Below are 16437 nucleotides of genomic sequence, written 5' to 3' on the forward strand. Positions count from 1 at the left end.
TCCTTCTGACCCTGACTACACTACAATCACTGAATACTGGTCTCTGCTCTGATCATGTATCCAGAGTATTCTCTGAGCAGGAATTTCCTTGTATGAACCCCCCGCCCCGGTCAATGTGCAAGATTTACAGCAAGACATTTCTTTACTGATTATATCCTTATTGCCTTCTATCAGTTGCTACAGATATACAAAATGTCTTTACAGCTGATTATTAGGACAAATACAAGGGAGGGAAAATCCACAGCCAACACAAACTCACATTTGTTCTTAAAGTGACTCTTTCATCTTTGAACCACTTACTGACCAACATACTTACAGTATATAAACACCCGTCAGCAAGTGGTCATTAGAAGATCATGCATGCAGCTGAAGCTATGATCTTGGTACTGTTTTTTTTTTTTTTTTTACAGCCGGCAATTGACTGTTTTGCAAAAGTGATCTGGGGGGGGGGGAGGGCTTTACAACTGTGCATTTACTTTTACCGTGCTGTAGAATGTTGCCCCCACCCTCCCGCCACCATATGTGGTTTTTCCCGGGCCTTTCCTGTTCCTCCAGGGCAGGGCCGGTACAAGGGTTGGGAAGGAGGGGTGGCTGCCCCGGGCATCTGTAGCATGGGAGGTGAAGGGGGCGCTGCCAGGAGTGTTTCTGCTACTATTAGCTGACAGGAGAGAGTGGGATGTGCTCTCTCTCTCTCCTCCTCAGCTTCACACTCTTGTCACTGTAGCACTCTTCCATCAGGACTGTCAGATCGGGACTTTACAGATTGCTGCCCCCCCCCTCTCCTACCAGCAACCAATGTGGGTAGGGGGCGGGTAACCAAACTCTGTATAGTCCATCCAGTGGCATCCCCAAAATGCGATCTTGTTCCCCTTCAGCAGCGTATGGCTCTCATAGACTATACTCCAAACGAATACTGCATCCATTAGTACCCCTTTGGGTGATACTATTGTAGCACCCTCCTAGATAGGTGCAAGGGAGAGAGTGTCGTTTTTGGCTCTGTCTACTTATTAAAGGGGCTGCAGGCAAATCTATATTGCTCTTTGCTTACCAGAGAGCAGGATCTGTGACAGTGGCGGAGCTAGACTTTTAAAACAGGGGTGGCAAAGGGGTGGCAAGGTATTATTTTGGGGGGTCAATATACAAAGTGTTCAATTACACTAAAAATACGTGCCCCCATTAATGCAGTGACCAGCGTGCCGTGCCCCCCATCAATGCAGTGACCAGCGTGCCGTGTCTCCCATCAATACAGAGAAACTTACCTGCAGCCGCCGCTTCTCCTCAGTCCCCCAGTGTCTCCTCGAGTCCTCCCGCCTCCTCCTCAGCGGCTCGGCCAATGGCATGCGTTCGCCTTTTCGGCCAATCAGGAGCCGGTCTCAGACCGGCTTCCTGATTGGCCAGGAGGAGGATCCGTGTGACAATAGCGAATTTTCATTCGCTATTGTCACACAATGGGTGGGCTCGGGGCGCACTGCTCTGCACCCCGGGTCCACCCTCTTCTGAAGCCTATAAGAGCCTCTGGCTCTAATCAGGTGACAAAAAAAATCCCATTGAACTCCATGCGTCTGGCGCCCCGCATGCAGATTAGGGGGCCAGACGCATGGATAGGGGGGCGGCGCCCCTGCGACCCCAACACACCGGCCGCCACTGTCAAACAGTGTAATGTTTTCAGCGGGGTGGCAACAGGGGTGGAAAGGACTTCGTCTGGGGTGGCAATTGCCACCCCAGCTAGCCCTCTGGCTCTGCTACTGATCTGTGAGTGAGGTCTGCTCTTTGTGCTCAGTATGTGATCCATTGGGTCTAGAGAGTGTTTCACACTGGTCCAATAGGGAGGCATGTTGGACAGTGGGAGGTAACCTGACAAATGAATGCATAGGCTTTTATACAGTCCTTGTGATTGGCAGTGGCAAGTTGCCTCAGTGCATTCTGGGATACTGTATAAAAGCCAGGAGCACATGTGCTGCGGGGTCTTTTGCTGGAGAGTGGAGTCCCGGAGGGAGGGTGGTAGCTGCCTCCTCCTCTGTAGCAGTGGCACATGGTCGCAGGAGGTCGTCCCCAGGGCCAGAGGAATGGAGCTGAACCCAGAGGTTCAGGAGAGCTGACTAAAGGGTAGACACTGGAGACCCTGGAAAAACAGTATCGTGAGAACAGGGACTTGTGTCAAGGGGCCTGACCTGAGGGGGGGGGCACCCCAGGAGTAGAGTAGTCAGTGGACGGGTGTAGGCAGTCAAGAGAGAGAGGATGCTGAGGAGAGTGTCCTGAAGATAATCTATAGTTCACCAAGTCATCTTAGGAAAGAGGCTTAACCCAAATTCACCTTTAGTGGAAGAGTGAATCAACAGCCTGGCTGTGCATTAAGATAGAAGTCCCCCAACATTGTACATAGTTAATTCCGAGTATCCCACTATTCTGAAAAGCAGGGATGAGAAAAATTCTGACGTTTTGATACATTGATATTTCAGCAAATTGGGATCATTTAAGACGAAAAATGTCCAATATGTTAACTGCATTGAAATCAATAGAAAAGACATAGCGTGACTTTTATGGGTTTTTAAGGGGAAAATAGGCTTTAAATGGCTCCTGATAGTTTGGGAAGATCCTTTATACTATCCAGGACCGGTCATCTTTAAGTTTTCACTTCTAGGTGAACACTGAGTCAATAATAATAATAATAATTATTACTAGTAGTGTGTGACTGTGGGGGGCACAGAGACTGATGTGACTGTGGGGGAGGGGACATTAGAGTGTAAGCTCCTCTGGTACAGAGACTGATGTGACTGGCTCAGTGATCTCTATACAGCGCTGCAGTATATGTCAGAGCTATATAAATATAATAATAATAATAATAATAATAATAATAATAGTGTGTGACAGTGGGGGAGGGGACATTACAGTGTAAGCTTCTCTGGTACAGAGACTGATGTGACTGTGGAGGAGGGGACATTAGAGTGTAAGCTCCTCTGGTACAGACTGATGTGATTGGCTCAGTGTTCTCTGTACAGCACTGCGGTATATGTTAGAGCTATATACATGTATGATATTAGTGTGTGACTGTGGGGGAGGGGACATTAGAGTGAAAGCTCCTCTGGTACAGCGACTGATGTGACTGGCTCAGTGATCTCTGTACAGCACTGCGGTATATGTCAGAGCTATATAAATGTATAATAAAAATAGTGTGTGACTGTGGGGGTATATTAGAGTGTAAGCTCCTCTGGTACAGAGACTGATGTGGCTGTGGGGGAGGGGATATTAGAATGTAAGCTCCTCTGGTACAGAGACTGATGTGATTGTGGGGGAGGGGACATTAGAGTGTAAGCTCCTCTGGTACAGAGACTGATGTGACTGTGGGGGAGGGGACATTAGAGTGTAAGCTCCTCTGGTACAGAGACTGATGTGACTGTGGGGGAGGGGACATTAGAGTGTAAGCTCCCCTGGTACAGAGACTGATATGACTGGCTCAGTGATCTCTGTACAGCACTGTGATATATGTCAGAGCTATATAAATGTATAATAATAATAGTGTGTGACTGTGGGGGAGGGGACATTAGAGTGTAAGCTCCTCTGGTACAGAGACTGATGTGATTGGCTCAGTGATCTCAGATGATATTAGTGTGTGACTGGGGGGACATTAGAGTGTAGTATACAATGAACCTAGTATAGAGACCTGAGTGGCCAGTTGTGATTTACAAATGGTCACCAACCATCCTATGACCCAGCAGGTATTCCCACTTAGTCATGTGATAGCGCAGGGAGCCACCGCAACCAGGTTAACTAGTAGCAAAAAGAAAAAGGAGGGACATTAGAGTGTAATCTCCTCTGGTACAAAGACTGATGTGATTGGCTCCATGGTTCTAAAGGCAGAAGTATTTTTTTTTTTTCGCCATGATGCTTTCTGTGCCGCTCCCCACACACTGGCCCCTCCAATACATACCTAAACCTGATCTTGATCCAGTGTTGTGCACGAGAGCAGCATTGCTACTGTCTCTCTCTCTCTACACAGTGGCACAGACACAGCAGCAGAAGCCATTGGCTCCTGCTGCTTATAATCACATCCAGTAAGGAGGGAGTGGGTGACAGGGCCGGGCCGCACTCTCTGTGTCAATGGGCACACAGAGCATAGCTCTAAAGTGAGCCTGCATGACTGCCCCAATAGCAAGCAGCTTGCTATGGGGGCACTCAGCAGGATTTAGGGGCCAGGATTACTGGCAGGGAAACCAAGAAGAGGAGTATTTGGGCTGCTTTGTGCAAAACCTTTGCAGAGTGGGTAAGTATGAGATGTTTGTAATTAGATGTAGATGTAGCACCCTCCTAGGTAGCTGCTAGAAGAGAGAGAGTATCGTTTTTTGGGGGTCTTTCTTCTTTCTGAGAGATTGCCAGGTAAATTTAGATTGCTCTCTGCCTACCAGAGAGCACGATCAGTTAGTGAGATCTTGTCAGGGAATCAATACCCTGCGCAGGCGCACTGGCGCCACTAACCGGCGAATGCCTATGCGCATGCGCGTACGAAGAGGTGCCTTGAATAGCTAGAGGCTACCTTATAATAGCTCGAGGCTACCTTGCAGTAGTCCGAGGCTACCTTGCAGTAGTTTGAGGCTACCTTGCAATAGTTTGAGGCTACCTTGCAATAGTCAGAGGCTACCTTGGAATAGGCAGAGGCTACCTTGGAATAAGTTTGAGGCTACCTTAAAATAGTTTGAGGCTACTAAATTGGCACCAAAACGGCATATTTAAACACAGCAGTCACTCCAGGCATTTGCTGTGTTATCATCAGCTCTCCTGTATCCTGTGCCTGTTTATATTCTGCTGTTCCTGTTTACCTGACCTGGCTTGTCTTTGGATTCTGATTACCTGCTGCCCGCCCTGACCTTGGCTTGTCCTGACTATTCTCCTGCCTGATCCTGATCTGTTTTTCCGCTACCGGCTATTGGTCCTGGACCTGCTCCTGTCTCCCCCAGGGAAACCGGGGGATCGCGACCTGGTGTTAGCAAGCAGCCAAGTCCATCCCCACCATCTGGGGCCCTGGGAAAAACTGGCTAACACTTAGACTCTGCGCCTCTGGTGAACCTGTGCCACGCCAGTTACCCGGTAAGCCACTCCCTTACGTCAGGCTCTGCCTTGTTACCCCGTGACAGGTCTGCTCATGGTGCTCAGACGCAGCTCCGCTTGTTTGAAGTGTTTCACACTGGTCCAATAGGGAGGCATATTGGACAGTGGGAGAAAACCTGACAAATGAGTGCATGGGCATATACTACAGCCCCTGTGATTGGGAGGGGAATGTTCCTCGTTGCATGCTAAGATACTGTATAAATGCCAAGGGCACATGTGCTTGGGGTCTTTCAGCTGGAGGGATGGCTGCCCCTCCTCTGTAGAAGCTGCCATGCGGCCTCGGGTGGTTGACCTGAGGGCCTGAGATTCTGAGAGAAGCTGAACCCAAATGTCCTGCAGAACTGACTGGAAAGGAGACACTGGAAACTGGAAACAACCTCACTAACTATGTAACTATGTAACTATGATTCTGCCTACAGTGAGTACAGATCTGTGATGTGGGGCCTGTTCTGTGAGGGCCATCCCTTCTGCTAGAAGAGTCAGTGGACGGGTGTCAGTCAAGGGGATGCTAGAGAGTGTCCTGAAGATAATGTAGATGCAATAAGTCTGCTGCTATAGAGAGCAAGAAGACTTAGTTCTTCCATACAAGTGGCAGTATGGTGAAAGCAGTGTGTCTGTTTCCACAGGTAATCCGGTGAGGCCAAGTGAGAGTTGTCCTTATCTACTGAGAATAGTTGAAGTTGGAGTATCGCACTATTATCTTCTCCCATCTAAGTTCCACAATAAATCTCAAACCAAATCCCCTTGACTGTTTAATGAGTAACAAGCAAACGGGAGAAAGGATGGGTGTGGGAATAATCCCCTAGTGACTGTCTGCAGGTAATCAGTGGTGATCCAAGAAGTCATCACACAGCAAGTCCTACGGGAACTGTGCTACATAAAAAAATAAAAATCCTTTTACAATCACTTAAAGATGTGAGGACAAAGCTCAATGACCAGATAGCAGATTGTAAACCATTTACTGCAGGATTTTCTGAAGCTTATTTCCCTCTTCCTGGTGACTGATAGAACAGAGAACAAAGAATTTCACAGTTTAAATATATGTTACATTTCCTGCACCCAATATGAGCTCCATGGCTTTGGTCTCAGGCAGGTGTTCCATTTTTTTAGGAAAAGCCAAGGGGTTTCCAGTCAAAACTTACCAACCAGTCTGCGACAAACCGAATTAACCTGTCTAGCAGTATGCGTTAAAAACAGGGGTTTAGTTGCACACATTTGCAAATGACTGGAAACCCCTTGGCTTTTCCTGACATGTGTTTGCCCTTCCAGTGCTCCTTGCTGCCAAGACCAGTTATAGGCGGGGGAAGAAGTATATAGAAAATGTATACCATGCCAACACTAATAGTCAGCAGCCCGCAAAAACAAAAGACAATTTGTAAAAGACAAGATGGATATAAATAATGCAGCGCTGATATTAGGATTTAAACACATATAGTGCAAAATATTGTGTGTAAATAAATACCTGCACTTTAACCTCCCTAGCGGTATTCCCGAGTGTGGCTCGGGGTTACATTTCCGTGCCAAAACCGGTAACCGAGAGCCACTCTCGGGGTACCGCTAGGAAGATCGCTGGATCCTGGTAGAGGGGTTACTTACCTTGTCACCAGGATCCAGCGATGTATCCCGGCGGTGTGCGGCGGCAGAGCTTCCTCCCGATGCTCTGTGTTTTCCCCCGTCTTCCGTCTCCTGTGACGTGACGCACGCAGGGGGGTGGAACCGGCGGCAAATTCAAAAGTAAAACACACCAAACACACTGATATATTGCAAAATAAAATAAATTCACATTAGTTTGCCCCCCAGTGGCCTTTCCTGCAGTTTTACTGTACTTTTTATGTGTATATATATATATACAGTGCCTTGCAAAAGTATTCGGCCCCCTTGAACTTTGCAACCTTTTGCCACATTTTAGGCTTCAAACATAAAGATATAAAACTGTAATTTTTGTGAAGAATCAACAAGTGGGACACAATCATGAAGTGGAAGGAAATTTATTGGACATTTCAAACTTTGTTAACAAATAAAAAACTGAAAAATTGGGCGTGCAAAATTATTCAGCCCCTTTACTTTCAGTGCAGCAAACTCTCTCCAGAAGTTCAGTGAGGATCTCTGAATGATCCAATGTTGACCTAAATGACTAATGATGATAAATAGAATCCCCCTGTGTGTAATCAAGTCTCCGTATAAATGCACCTGCACTGTGATAGTCTCAGAGGTCCGTTTAAAGCGCAGAGAGCATCATGAAGAGCAAGGAACACACCAGGCAGGTCCGAGATACTGTTGTGGAGAAGTTTAAAGCCGGATTTGGATACAAAAAGATTTCCCAAGCTTTAAACATCCCAAGGAGCACTGTGCAAGCGATAATATTGAAATGGAGAAGTATCAGACCACTGCAAATCTACGAAGACCTGGCCGTCCCTCTAAACTTTCAGCTCATACAAGGAGAAGACTGATCAGAGATGCAGCCAAGAGGCCCATGATCACTCTGGATGAACTGCAGAGATCTACAGCTGAGGTGGGAGACTCTGTCCATAGGACAACAATCAGTCGTATACTGCACAAATCTGCCCTTTATGAGTGACAAGAAGAAAGCCATTTCTTAAAGATATCCATAAAAAGTGTCGTTTAAAGTTTGCCACAAGCCACCTGGGAGACACCAAACATGTGGAAGAAGGTGCTCTGCTCAGATGAAACCAAAATCAAACTTTTTGGCAACAATGCAAAACGTTATGTTTGGCGTAAAAGCAACACAGCTCATCACCCTGAACACACCATCCCCACTGTCAAACATGGTGGTGGCAGCATCATGGTTTGGGCCTGCTTTTCTTCAGCAGGGACAGGGAAGATGGTTAAAATTGATGGGAAGATGGATGGAACCAAATACAGGACCATTCTGGAAGAAAACCTGATGGAGTCTGCAAAAGACCTGAGACTGGGACAGAGATTTGTCTTCCAACAAGACAATGATCCAAAACATAAAGCAAAATCTACAATGGAATGGTTCACAAATAAACATATCCAGGTCTTAGAATGGCCAAGTCAAAGTCCAGACCTGAATCCAATCGAGAATCTGTGGAAAGAACTGAAAACTGCTGTTCACAAACGCTCTCCATCCAACCTCACTGAGCTCGAGCTGTTTTGCAAGAAGGAATGGGCAAAAATTTCAGTCTCTCGATGTGCAAAACTGATAGAGACATACCCCAAGCGACTTACAGCTGTAAAGGCAGCAAAAGGTGGCGCTACAAAGTATTAACTTAAGGGGGCTGAATAATTTTGTACGCCCAATTTTTCCGTTTTTTATTTGTTAAAAAAGTTTGAAATATCCAATAAATTTCGTTCCACTTCATGATTGTGTCCCACTTGTTGTTGATTCTTCACAAAAAATTACAGTTTTATATCTTTATGTTTGAAGCCTGAAATGTGGCAAAAGGTTGCAAAGTTCAAGGGGGCCGAATACTTTCGCAAGGCACTGTATATATATATATACACACACATACTTTAACTTATTTATAGTTATTTATTATATTATAATTTATGATTTTGTGTTTCAAACGTTATCATACCCGGGATGTTATAAAGAAGAACGCACAGTAAAAAAAAAAAATGGTACCGCTTTCAGCACCTAAAATCGGAAAGAATCATACCGCCAGGGAGGTTAAAGTGCAAATATATATGCAAAACTAGACAAAAATTGTGCAATCTCAAATGAATTTAAATGTATGTAGTGCAAATAGTACATACACTTTACAAAAAAATAACTAAAAGTGCAAATATATGTGCAAAATTGAGCAAAAAAGTGCAAATACATACAGTGCATAAGTGACCATAAAGTCCATAAATACTATGCAATTAAATAAAAATAGTCCATCATTTGCGAAATTTGTGATTTATCCAACACAAGGATGCAAAGTGCAGATAAATCCTCTTGAGAGATCACAGGTGTATGACCACCACCGATGAAACAGGTAGATCAAAGGCTTACCAGATATCCTCCTGGACCCAACAGAGTATATACTCTTTGGATCATTAAAGCTTAGGGAAAATGTAGATATCACTGTATTATAGATATCTCAAATCCTTTCAACCCAGACTCATCATCCACAGAATATAACTCAGGAGGAGGATAACCGCTGGTGATTACAACAGGAAATTCTTCCACGATGTCGCACGACCACACAATTGTCCGTTAAAGTCACGCAGTGCCGAGTTTAAAAAAGTGGCCTGGTCATTAAGCAGGAAAATCCACCGGTCTTAAAGTGGTTTAGTACCAATGTTTGTCACCATTCCACGAGCGTGCGCAATTTTGAAGCATGACATGTTGGTTATCTGTTTACTCGGCGTAACATTATCTTTCACATTATAGAAAAAAAAAATGGGCTAACTTTACTGATTTCTTATTTTTTAATTAAAAAAGTTGAATTGTTTTCCCAAAAAATTGCGTTTGTAAGACTGCTGCGCAAATACGGTGTGATAAAAATATTGCAATTATCTCCATTTTATTCTCTAGGGTCTCTGCTAAAAAAATATATATATATATATATATATATATATCTTTTTTTTTTCTTTTTTCTTTTTAATGTTTGGGGGTTCTAAGTAATTTTCTAGCAAAAAAAAAATGATTCTAACTTGTAAACAACAGAAAAAAGCCTGGTCCAGAAGTGGTTAAGGAGGGTTGGGCTCCCTCATGGCCCACCTGCCCCCTATCTATCCATTAGAATGCATGTACTTCCATTGTGGAGACTCTCATAGATTAGTAGAGTTAGGACTGCAGGTAATACAGGGTGCCATGAAGTGGCCTTGCAGCTTACGCTTGCATTTAAAAATGTGTGCTAACTAAAAACCCCTGTTTTTAACGCATACTGTTAGACAGGTTTATTTGGTTGGTAAGCAGACTGGTTGGTGAGTTGGGCTGGGAATTTTTTCTGGTTTTCTCTCGCATGCGTTGCCCTTCCATGTGCTTCTCGCCAGTTATAGGTGGGGGCCACCTATAACCTTTGTTTGAACCTGCAACCTTTTTGGGGTCTGGCAGTAGCTCTTCTTGCTGGGCCACTATAGATGCTGGACAGCTCACTGTCTGGTCTTTCTTGCCTTGTACCTTGTTTCTGGTGAACCTTGAACTCTGTGCTCCTCCCATGGACTTCCTGATGTAAACTCAGTTTTTTTTTTTCTTACCTGCAAAGTAAAGGTATAATGTACTAGTGTGCATCACATACTAGCACAATGATGGGGAACCTTGGCACCCCAGATGTTTTGGAACTACATTTCCCATTCTGCAGTATAGGTGATTATCATGGGAAATGTAGTTCCAAAACATCTGGGGTGCCAAGGTTCGCCATCACATACTAGCACATTATGTGACACTTAAGCTGCAAACAAAGCTCTTGTCGTCCCCGCTGGAGGCCACATCCATTTTTGCCCTTCTTCCTTTCGGGTTCGCGGACTCTGGCTGTGTGACTGGCCGGAGCCGCGTGATGTCACTCCTGCGCATGCGCATGGGAGCCGCCGGTCATGGCACAGGGCTCTGAAGAAATGGCAATTTTGAAAAAAAAAACAATATTTTTTACTTTTTGCTATAAAACACATGCAATAAAAAAATATATAAAAAATCGAATATCTTCATCAATTTAGGCAAATTTGTATTCTGCTTCATATCAAAAATCCCAATAAGGATATTGATTGGTTTGCGCAAAAGTTATCGCATCTACAAACTTTGGGATACTTTTATGGAATTTTTTTTACTTTTTTTTTGTTTACTAGTAATGTCGGCGATCAGCAACTTATAGCGGGACTGCGACATTGTGGCAGACAAATGGGACACCTAACTGACACTTTTGACACTTTTTTGGGGACCAGTGACACCAATGCAGTGATCAGTGCTAATAAATATGCACTGTCACTGTACTAATGACACTGGCAGGGAAGAGGTTAACACCAGGGGCGATCAAAGGGTTAAATGTGTACCTAGAGGGTGCTTTCTAACTGTGTGGGGGAGGTCCTCTAACTGGGGGAAGACAGAGATCTGTGTTCCTGTTTAGCGGCAACACAAGATCTCCATCTTCCTCCCTGTCAGAGCGGCGATCTGCCTTGTTTACATAGTCAGACCGCCATTCTGTGTCTCTCAGGAATGATCACAGACTTCGGGTCCACCAGACCCGCTGATTGGCTCCCTCTCTAGCCAATCAACGTGTAATCGTTGATACCCCACATGTCTGATATCGCACATGTAAGATACCGCACATGTCTGTATGTATGTTTTGTAATATGTTACATTTCAATTGACAAACATGTTTCCTCTAGACATCACAGACCCCCTGAGGAAGACCTCATTCCATAGGTCGAAACGCGTCAGCGTTTTTTGCATTTCCTATGTGATGATCTATCATATGCGATTATCATTTCTTTGTTGTTACATTATGTTATTTCATTTGTAACCAGAGCTCATCACATATTTCTATCCCTTTTTGGGGATTTTACCATGTACGTTTTATACATTTTTCTATTTTCATGAATAAAGTAATTTAAAAAAAAAATCCTAATACAGTTTTCAAAATTTTTCACATAGTGTCTTTGCTGCCTAAAAACCCCTGGGGGTATGTACTTGTGTACTTCCAGTTGCTAGTTCATTTCTTGGGGTGTGCAGCCTCTCCATTATATGTGTTGGTTTTATTTTGTTATCAACGTGTAATCGTGCCTTCGGCGACACGCGCCCCCTGGAGCCCCTGCAGGAAGTGACGTGATTTCTCGCAGGGGAGCCGACTTGCAGCAGTAAAAGTACGTTAGGTGGTCGGCAAGTGGTTAAAACAGGCATTCAGGAGGTGAGCCGCCTGTCAAATCCCCTTTTAAAAAGCAATCTACCGTAGATTGCTTTTCAGAGGGACACACCACATGTAAAGGAGCCCTTAGGGTTTTACATTCACTTTGCGATTGCTAACCACTTGCCAACCGCATAACTGTAAATGTACGTCATATTTTTTCTTTAAATACTGGGGTTAGGGCTGCAGCTAGATGCCATAGCCCCGGTATTTTTTTTTTTTTTAGGCAGCCGGCTTTCCACAAAAAGTGATCCCAGCAGCGGATTCACAGCAAGATCACTTTTTTTTTTTTTACCCCATATCTCTCAATAAAGAGGACCTGTCATGCTTACTTCTATTTACAAGGAATGTTAACATTCTTTGTAATAGGAATAAAAATGATGAAAAAAATAAATAAGGGGACAGTGTAAAAATAAAAGATAAAAAGCAAAATAAATAAAAAAAATAAAAGTGCCCCATTGTGCGCAGAAGCGAGCGCATGCGCAAGTCACGCCCGCATATGTGAACGGTGTTCAAACCACACATGTGAGGTATCACTGCGATCGTTAGAGCAAGAGCAATAATTCTAGCCCTAGACCTCCTCTGTCACTATAAACTGGTAACCTGTAAAACAATTTAAAGCTTCGCCTATGCAGATTTACCAGAAGTACCATAGTTTGTCGCCATTCCATGAGCAGTTTTAAAGCATGACATGTTGGGTATCAATTTACTCAGGATAACATCATCTTTCACATTAAACAAAATAATTGGGGTAACCTTTGTGTTTTTTTTTAATTCATTAAAGTGTATCCCCCCCCCCCCCAAAAAAAAAAAAAAAGTGTCTGAAAGACCACTGCGCAAACACAGTGTGACATAAAATATTACAATAACCTCCATTTTATTCTCTAGGGTCTCTGCTAAAAAAAATCTCTCTCTCTCTCTCTCTATATATATATATATATACTGTATATTTTACATATACATATGTTTATATATATATATATATATATATATATATATATATATATATATATATATAGTACAGACCAAAAGTTTGGACACACCTTCTCATTCAAAGAGTTTTCTTTATTTTCATGACTATGAAAATTGTAGATTCACACTGAAGGCATCAAAACTATGAATTAACACATGTGGAATTATATACATAACAAAAAAGTGTGAAAATATGTCATATTCTAGGTTCTTCAAAGTAGCCACTTTTGCTTTGATTACTGCTTTGCACACTCTTGGCATTCTCTTGATGTCACCTGAAATGGTCTTCCAACAGTCTTGAAGGAGTTCCCAGAGATGCTTTGCACTTGTTGACCCTTTTGCCTTCACTCTGCGGTCCAGCTCACCCCAAACCATCTCGATGGGGTTCAGGTCCGGTGACTGTGGAGGTCATCAGGCGCAGCACCCCATCACTCTCCTTCTTGGTCAAATAGCCCTTACACAGCCTGGAGGTGTGTTTGGGTTCATTGTCCTGTTGAAAAATAAATGATGGTCCAACTAAACGCAAACCGGATGGAACAGCATGCCGCTACAAGATGCTGTGGTAGCCATGCTGGTTCAGTATGCCTTCAGTGTCACCAGCTAAGCACCCCCACACCATCACACCTCCTCCTCCATGCTTCACGGTGGGAACCAGGCATGTAGAGTCCATCCGTTCACCTTTTCTGCGTCGCACAAAGACACGGTGGTTGGAACCAAAGATCTCAAATTTGGACTCATCAGAACAAAGCACAGATTTCCACTGGTCTAATGTCCATTCCTTGTGTTCTTTAGCCCAAACAAGTCTCTTCTGCCACTCATTTTCCTGTACTTAGCTGCTTTTTTCTTTCCATAATACAAATTCTAACCAGGGCCGTCTTTATTCTTGATTGGACCCTGGGCAAAAATGTTCTTGGGCCCTCTTGAATCCACTTATCAACTATTTGGGGACTCAAGGGGCAGCTGCTTTGGGCCCCACAACAATGACTAGACCCGGGGCAGCTGCCCCTTTTGCCCTGTGTTAAAGACAGCCCTGATTCTAACAGTCTATTCAGTAGGACTATCAGCTGTGTATCCACCTGACTTCTGCACAACACAACTGATGGTCCCAACCCCATTTATAAGGCAAGAAATCACACTTATTAAACCTGACAGGGCACACCTGTGAAGTGAAAACCATTTCAGGTGACTTCCTCTTGAAGCGTGACTCTACAATTTTCATAGTCATGAAAATAAAGAAAACTCTTTGAATGAGAAGGTGTGTCCAAACTTTTGGTCTGTACTATTATATATATATATATATATAATGTATATGTATGTGTGTTTGGGGGTTCTGAGTAATTTTCTAGCAAAAAAAACTTATGTTAACTTGTAAGCAACATATGTCAGAAAAAGGCTGGGTCAGCAAGTGGCCAAAAAGTAAAACTGATGTAAAAGCTTCATAATATTCCTTTATTAAAGCGCAGTTCTGCCCCCCCCCCCCCTCCAAAAATAAAGTCAGCAGCTACACACACTGTACACATACTGTAGCTGCTGACTTTTAATATTAGGACACTTACCTGTCCTGGAGTCCAGCGATGTCAGCACCCCAGCTGATGTTTTCATCGGCTGTCAGGGGCTCCCGCCGCCATTGCTGGTAAGGGAACCCCGGCAGTGAAGCCTTGGCAGCCGGGTCCCTACTGCGCATGCGCGAAGCACGCTGCGCTCGGTAACTGGCCTGGAAGCAGAGGAAGGAGGAGGAGGGGGCTGAACCTCTGACATACCTCACTGCGGCGAGGTCCAACAGAAGTTGGGACAGGATATTTGTCAAAAACAAGTACCCGCTCCCCCCTGAAAGATGCCAAATGTGGCACTGGAGGGAAGGAGGGGACTATTGAGGGGAACTCCGATTTAATCTTGGAAAGCATTGGCATAACATACTGTATATTGTGTGTGTGTGTTGTCACTGTTGTAGGGGATTTATTTCCCAGCATGATGAGGGAGGATCTCAGCTGAATTGATGACCCCCTTCTGGTTGTGTCTAGCTATAGTCAGAACATTTTATTAGTGAAGAAGACAATGTTTGTCTGCTAGGACTTTGGTCTGACTCCAGGGTCCCGTAAAACGCGTTATGTAAAACGCGTGGAGAAAGCTTTATTACCGCACTACAAGTATTTGCAGAGGTGACTCATTGAAGTGCTGTGTCTGATTTTAGATAAACAAATTGTAAAATAATTCAATATTTGTATAACCAAATGCTGACCAATTTAAACGATCGCCCTCTCTCATACAATCACACAGGTAATGAGACTTTTACAGGTGAGAAAAAAGAAACACATGAATTGTGAAACTGTAAAACAGAAACTTTACACAGCTTTATGTAAACAGAAACCAGAAATAGTGTATTCATTAACCACTTCCCACGAATCAACGTCCCTGTCCCTGTACCTCTCCATGTACCTGTACCTCTCCCTGTACCTGTCCATGTACCTGTACCTGTCCCTCTCCCTACCCCTGTACCTGTCCCTCTTCCTACCCCTGTACCTGTCCCTCTTCCTACCCCTGTACCTGTCCCTCTCCCTGCCCCTTTACCTGTCCCTGTACCTCTCCCTGTCCCTGTACCTCTCCCTGTCCCTGTACCTCTCCCTGTCCCTGTACCTCTCCATGTCCCTGTACCTCTCCATGTACCTGTACCTCTCCCTGTACCTGTCCATGTACCTGTACCTGTCCCTCTCCCTACCCCTGTACCTGTCCCTCTTCCTACCCCTGTACCTGTCCCTCTTCCTACCCCTGTACCTGTCCCTCTCCCTGCCCCTTTACCTGTCCCTGTACCTCTCCCTGTCCCTGTACCTCTCCCTGTCCCTGTACCTCTCCCTGTCCCTGTACCTCTCCATGTCCCTGTACCTCTCCATGTACCTGTACCTCTCCCTGTACCTGTCCATGTACCTGTACCTGTCCCTCTCCCTACCCCTGTACCTGTCCCTTTCCCTGTCCCTGTGCCTCTCCCTGTCCCTGTCCCTGTACCTCTCCCTGTACCTGTCCCTGTACCTCTCCCTGTCCCTGTACCTCTCCCTGTACCTGTCCCTGTACCTCTCCCTGTCCCTGCACCTGTCCCTGTACCTCTCCCTGTACCTGTCCCTGTACCTCTCCCTGTACCTCTCCCTTTACCTGTCCCTGTCCCTGTACCTCTCCCTGTACCTCTCCCTTTACCTGTCCCTGTCCCTGTACCTCTCCATGTACCTGTCCCTGTACCTCTCCCTATACCTGTCCCTGTACCTCTCCCTGTACCTGTCCCTCTCCCTGTACCTGTCCCTGTACCCAGACGTCAGCTTGAAGAAGTGATTGTAGCGGGATGATCTGCAGCTACAGGCATCACCCTGGTACCTTTTTTTTAGAGCCAGCGGTCGGCTTTCAGAAGATAACAGCCAATGTGTTGGCTGTTATCACAGCGAGCCCCCCTCCCCCTTACCACCTTCCGCAGCTCTGCCCAGGTCTCCCGTCCCACCAGGAGACCCGAGCAACTAGCAGGCATGTCCAGCTGCTAGGCACACCTGGGGCACCCTGTAGAGTCCTGAAC

The 16437-nt window shown here is 45.0% G+C and overlaps 1 protein-coding gene across 1 annotated transcript in view; it reads right to left on the reverse strand.

Moving 5' to 3' along the window:
• Positions 1 to 15: 15 nt before the first annotated feature.
• LOC309557616 (uncharacterized protein) overlaps positions 16 to 16437 on the reverse strand; it is a gene marked incomplete at both ends in the record, with an annotated part of 53017 nt that continues 36595 nt past the window's right edge. The window contains one exon of the mRNA XM_082260407.1: positions 16 to 177. Coding sequence (XP_082116533.1) covers positions 16 to 177 — 162 coding nt within the window. The remainder of the gene's footprint in view (positions 178 to 16437) is intronic.

The sequence above is a fragment of the Pelophylax lessonae genome, assembly GCF_965119305.1.
Source record: "Pelophylax lessonae genome assembly, chromosome: 6".
Taxonomy (NCBI): domain Eukaryota; kingdom Metazoa; phylum Chordata; class Amphibia; order Anura; family Ranidae; genus Pelophylax; species Pelophylax lessonae.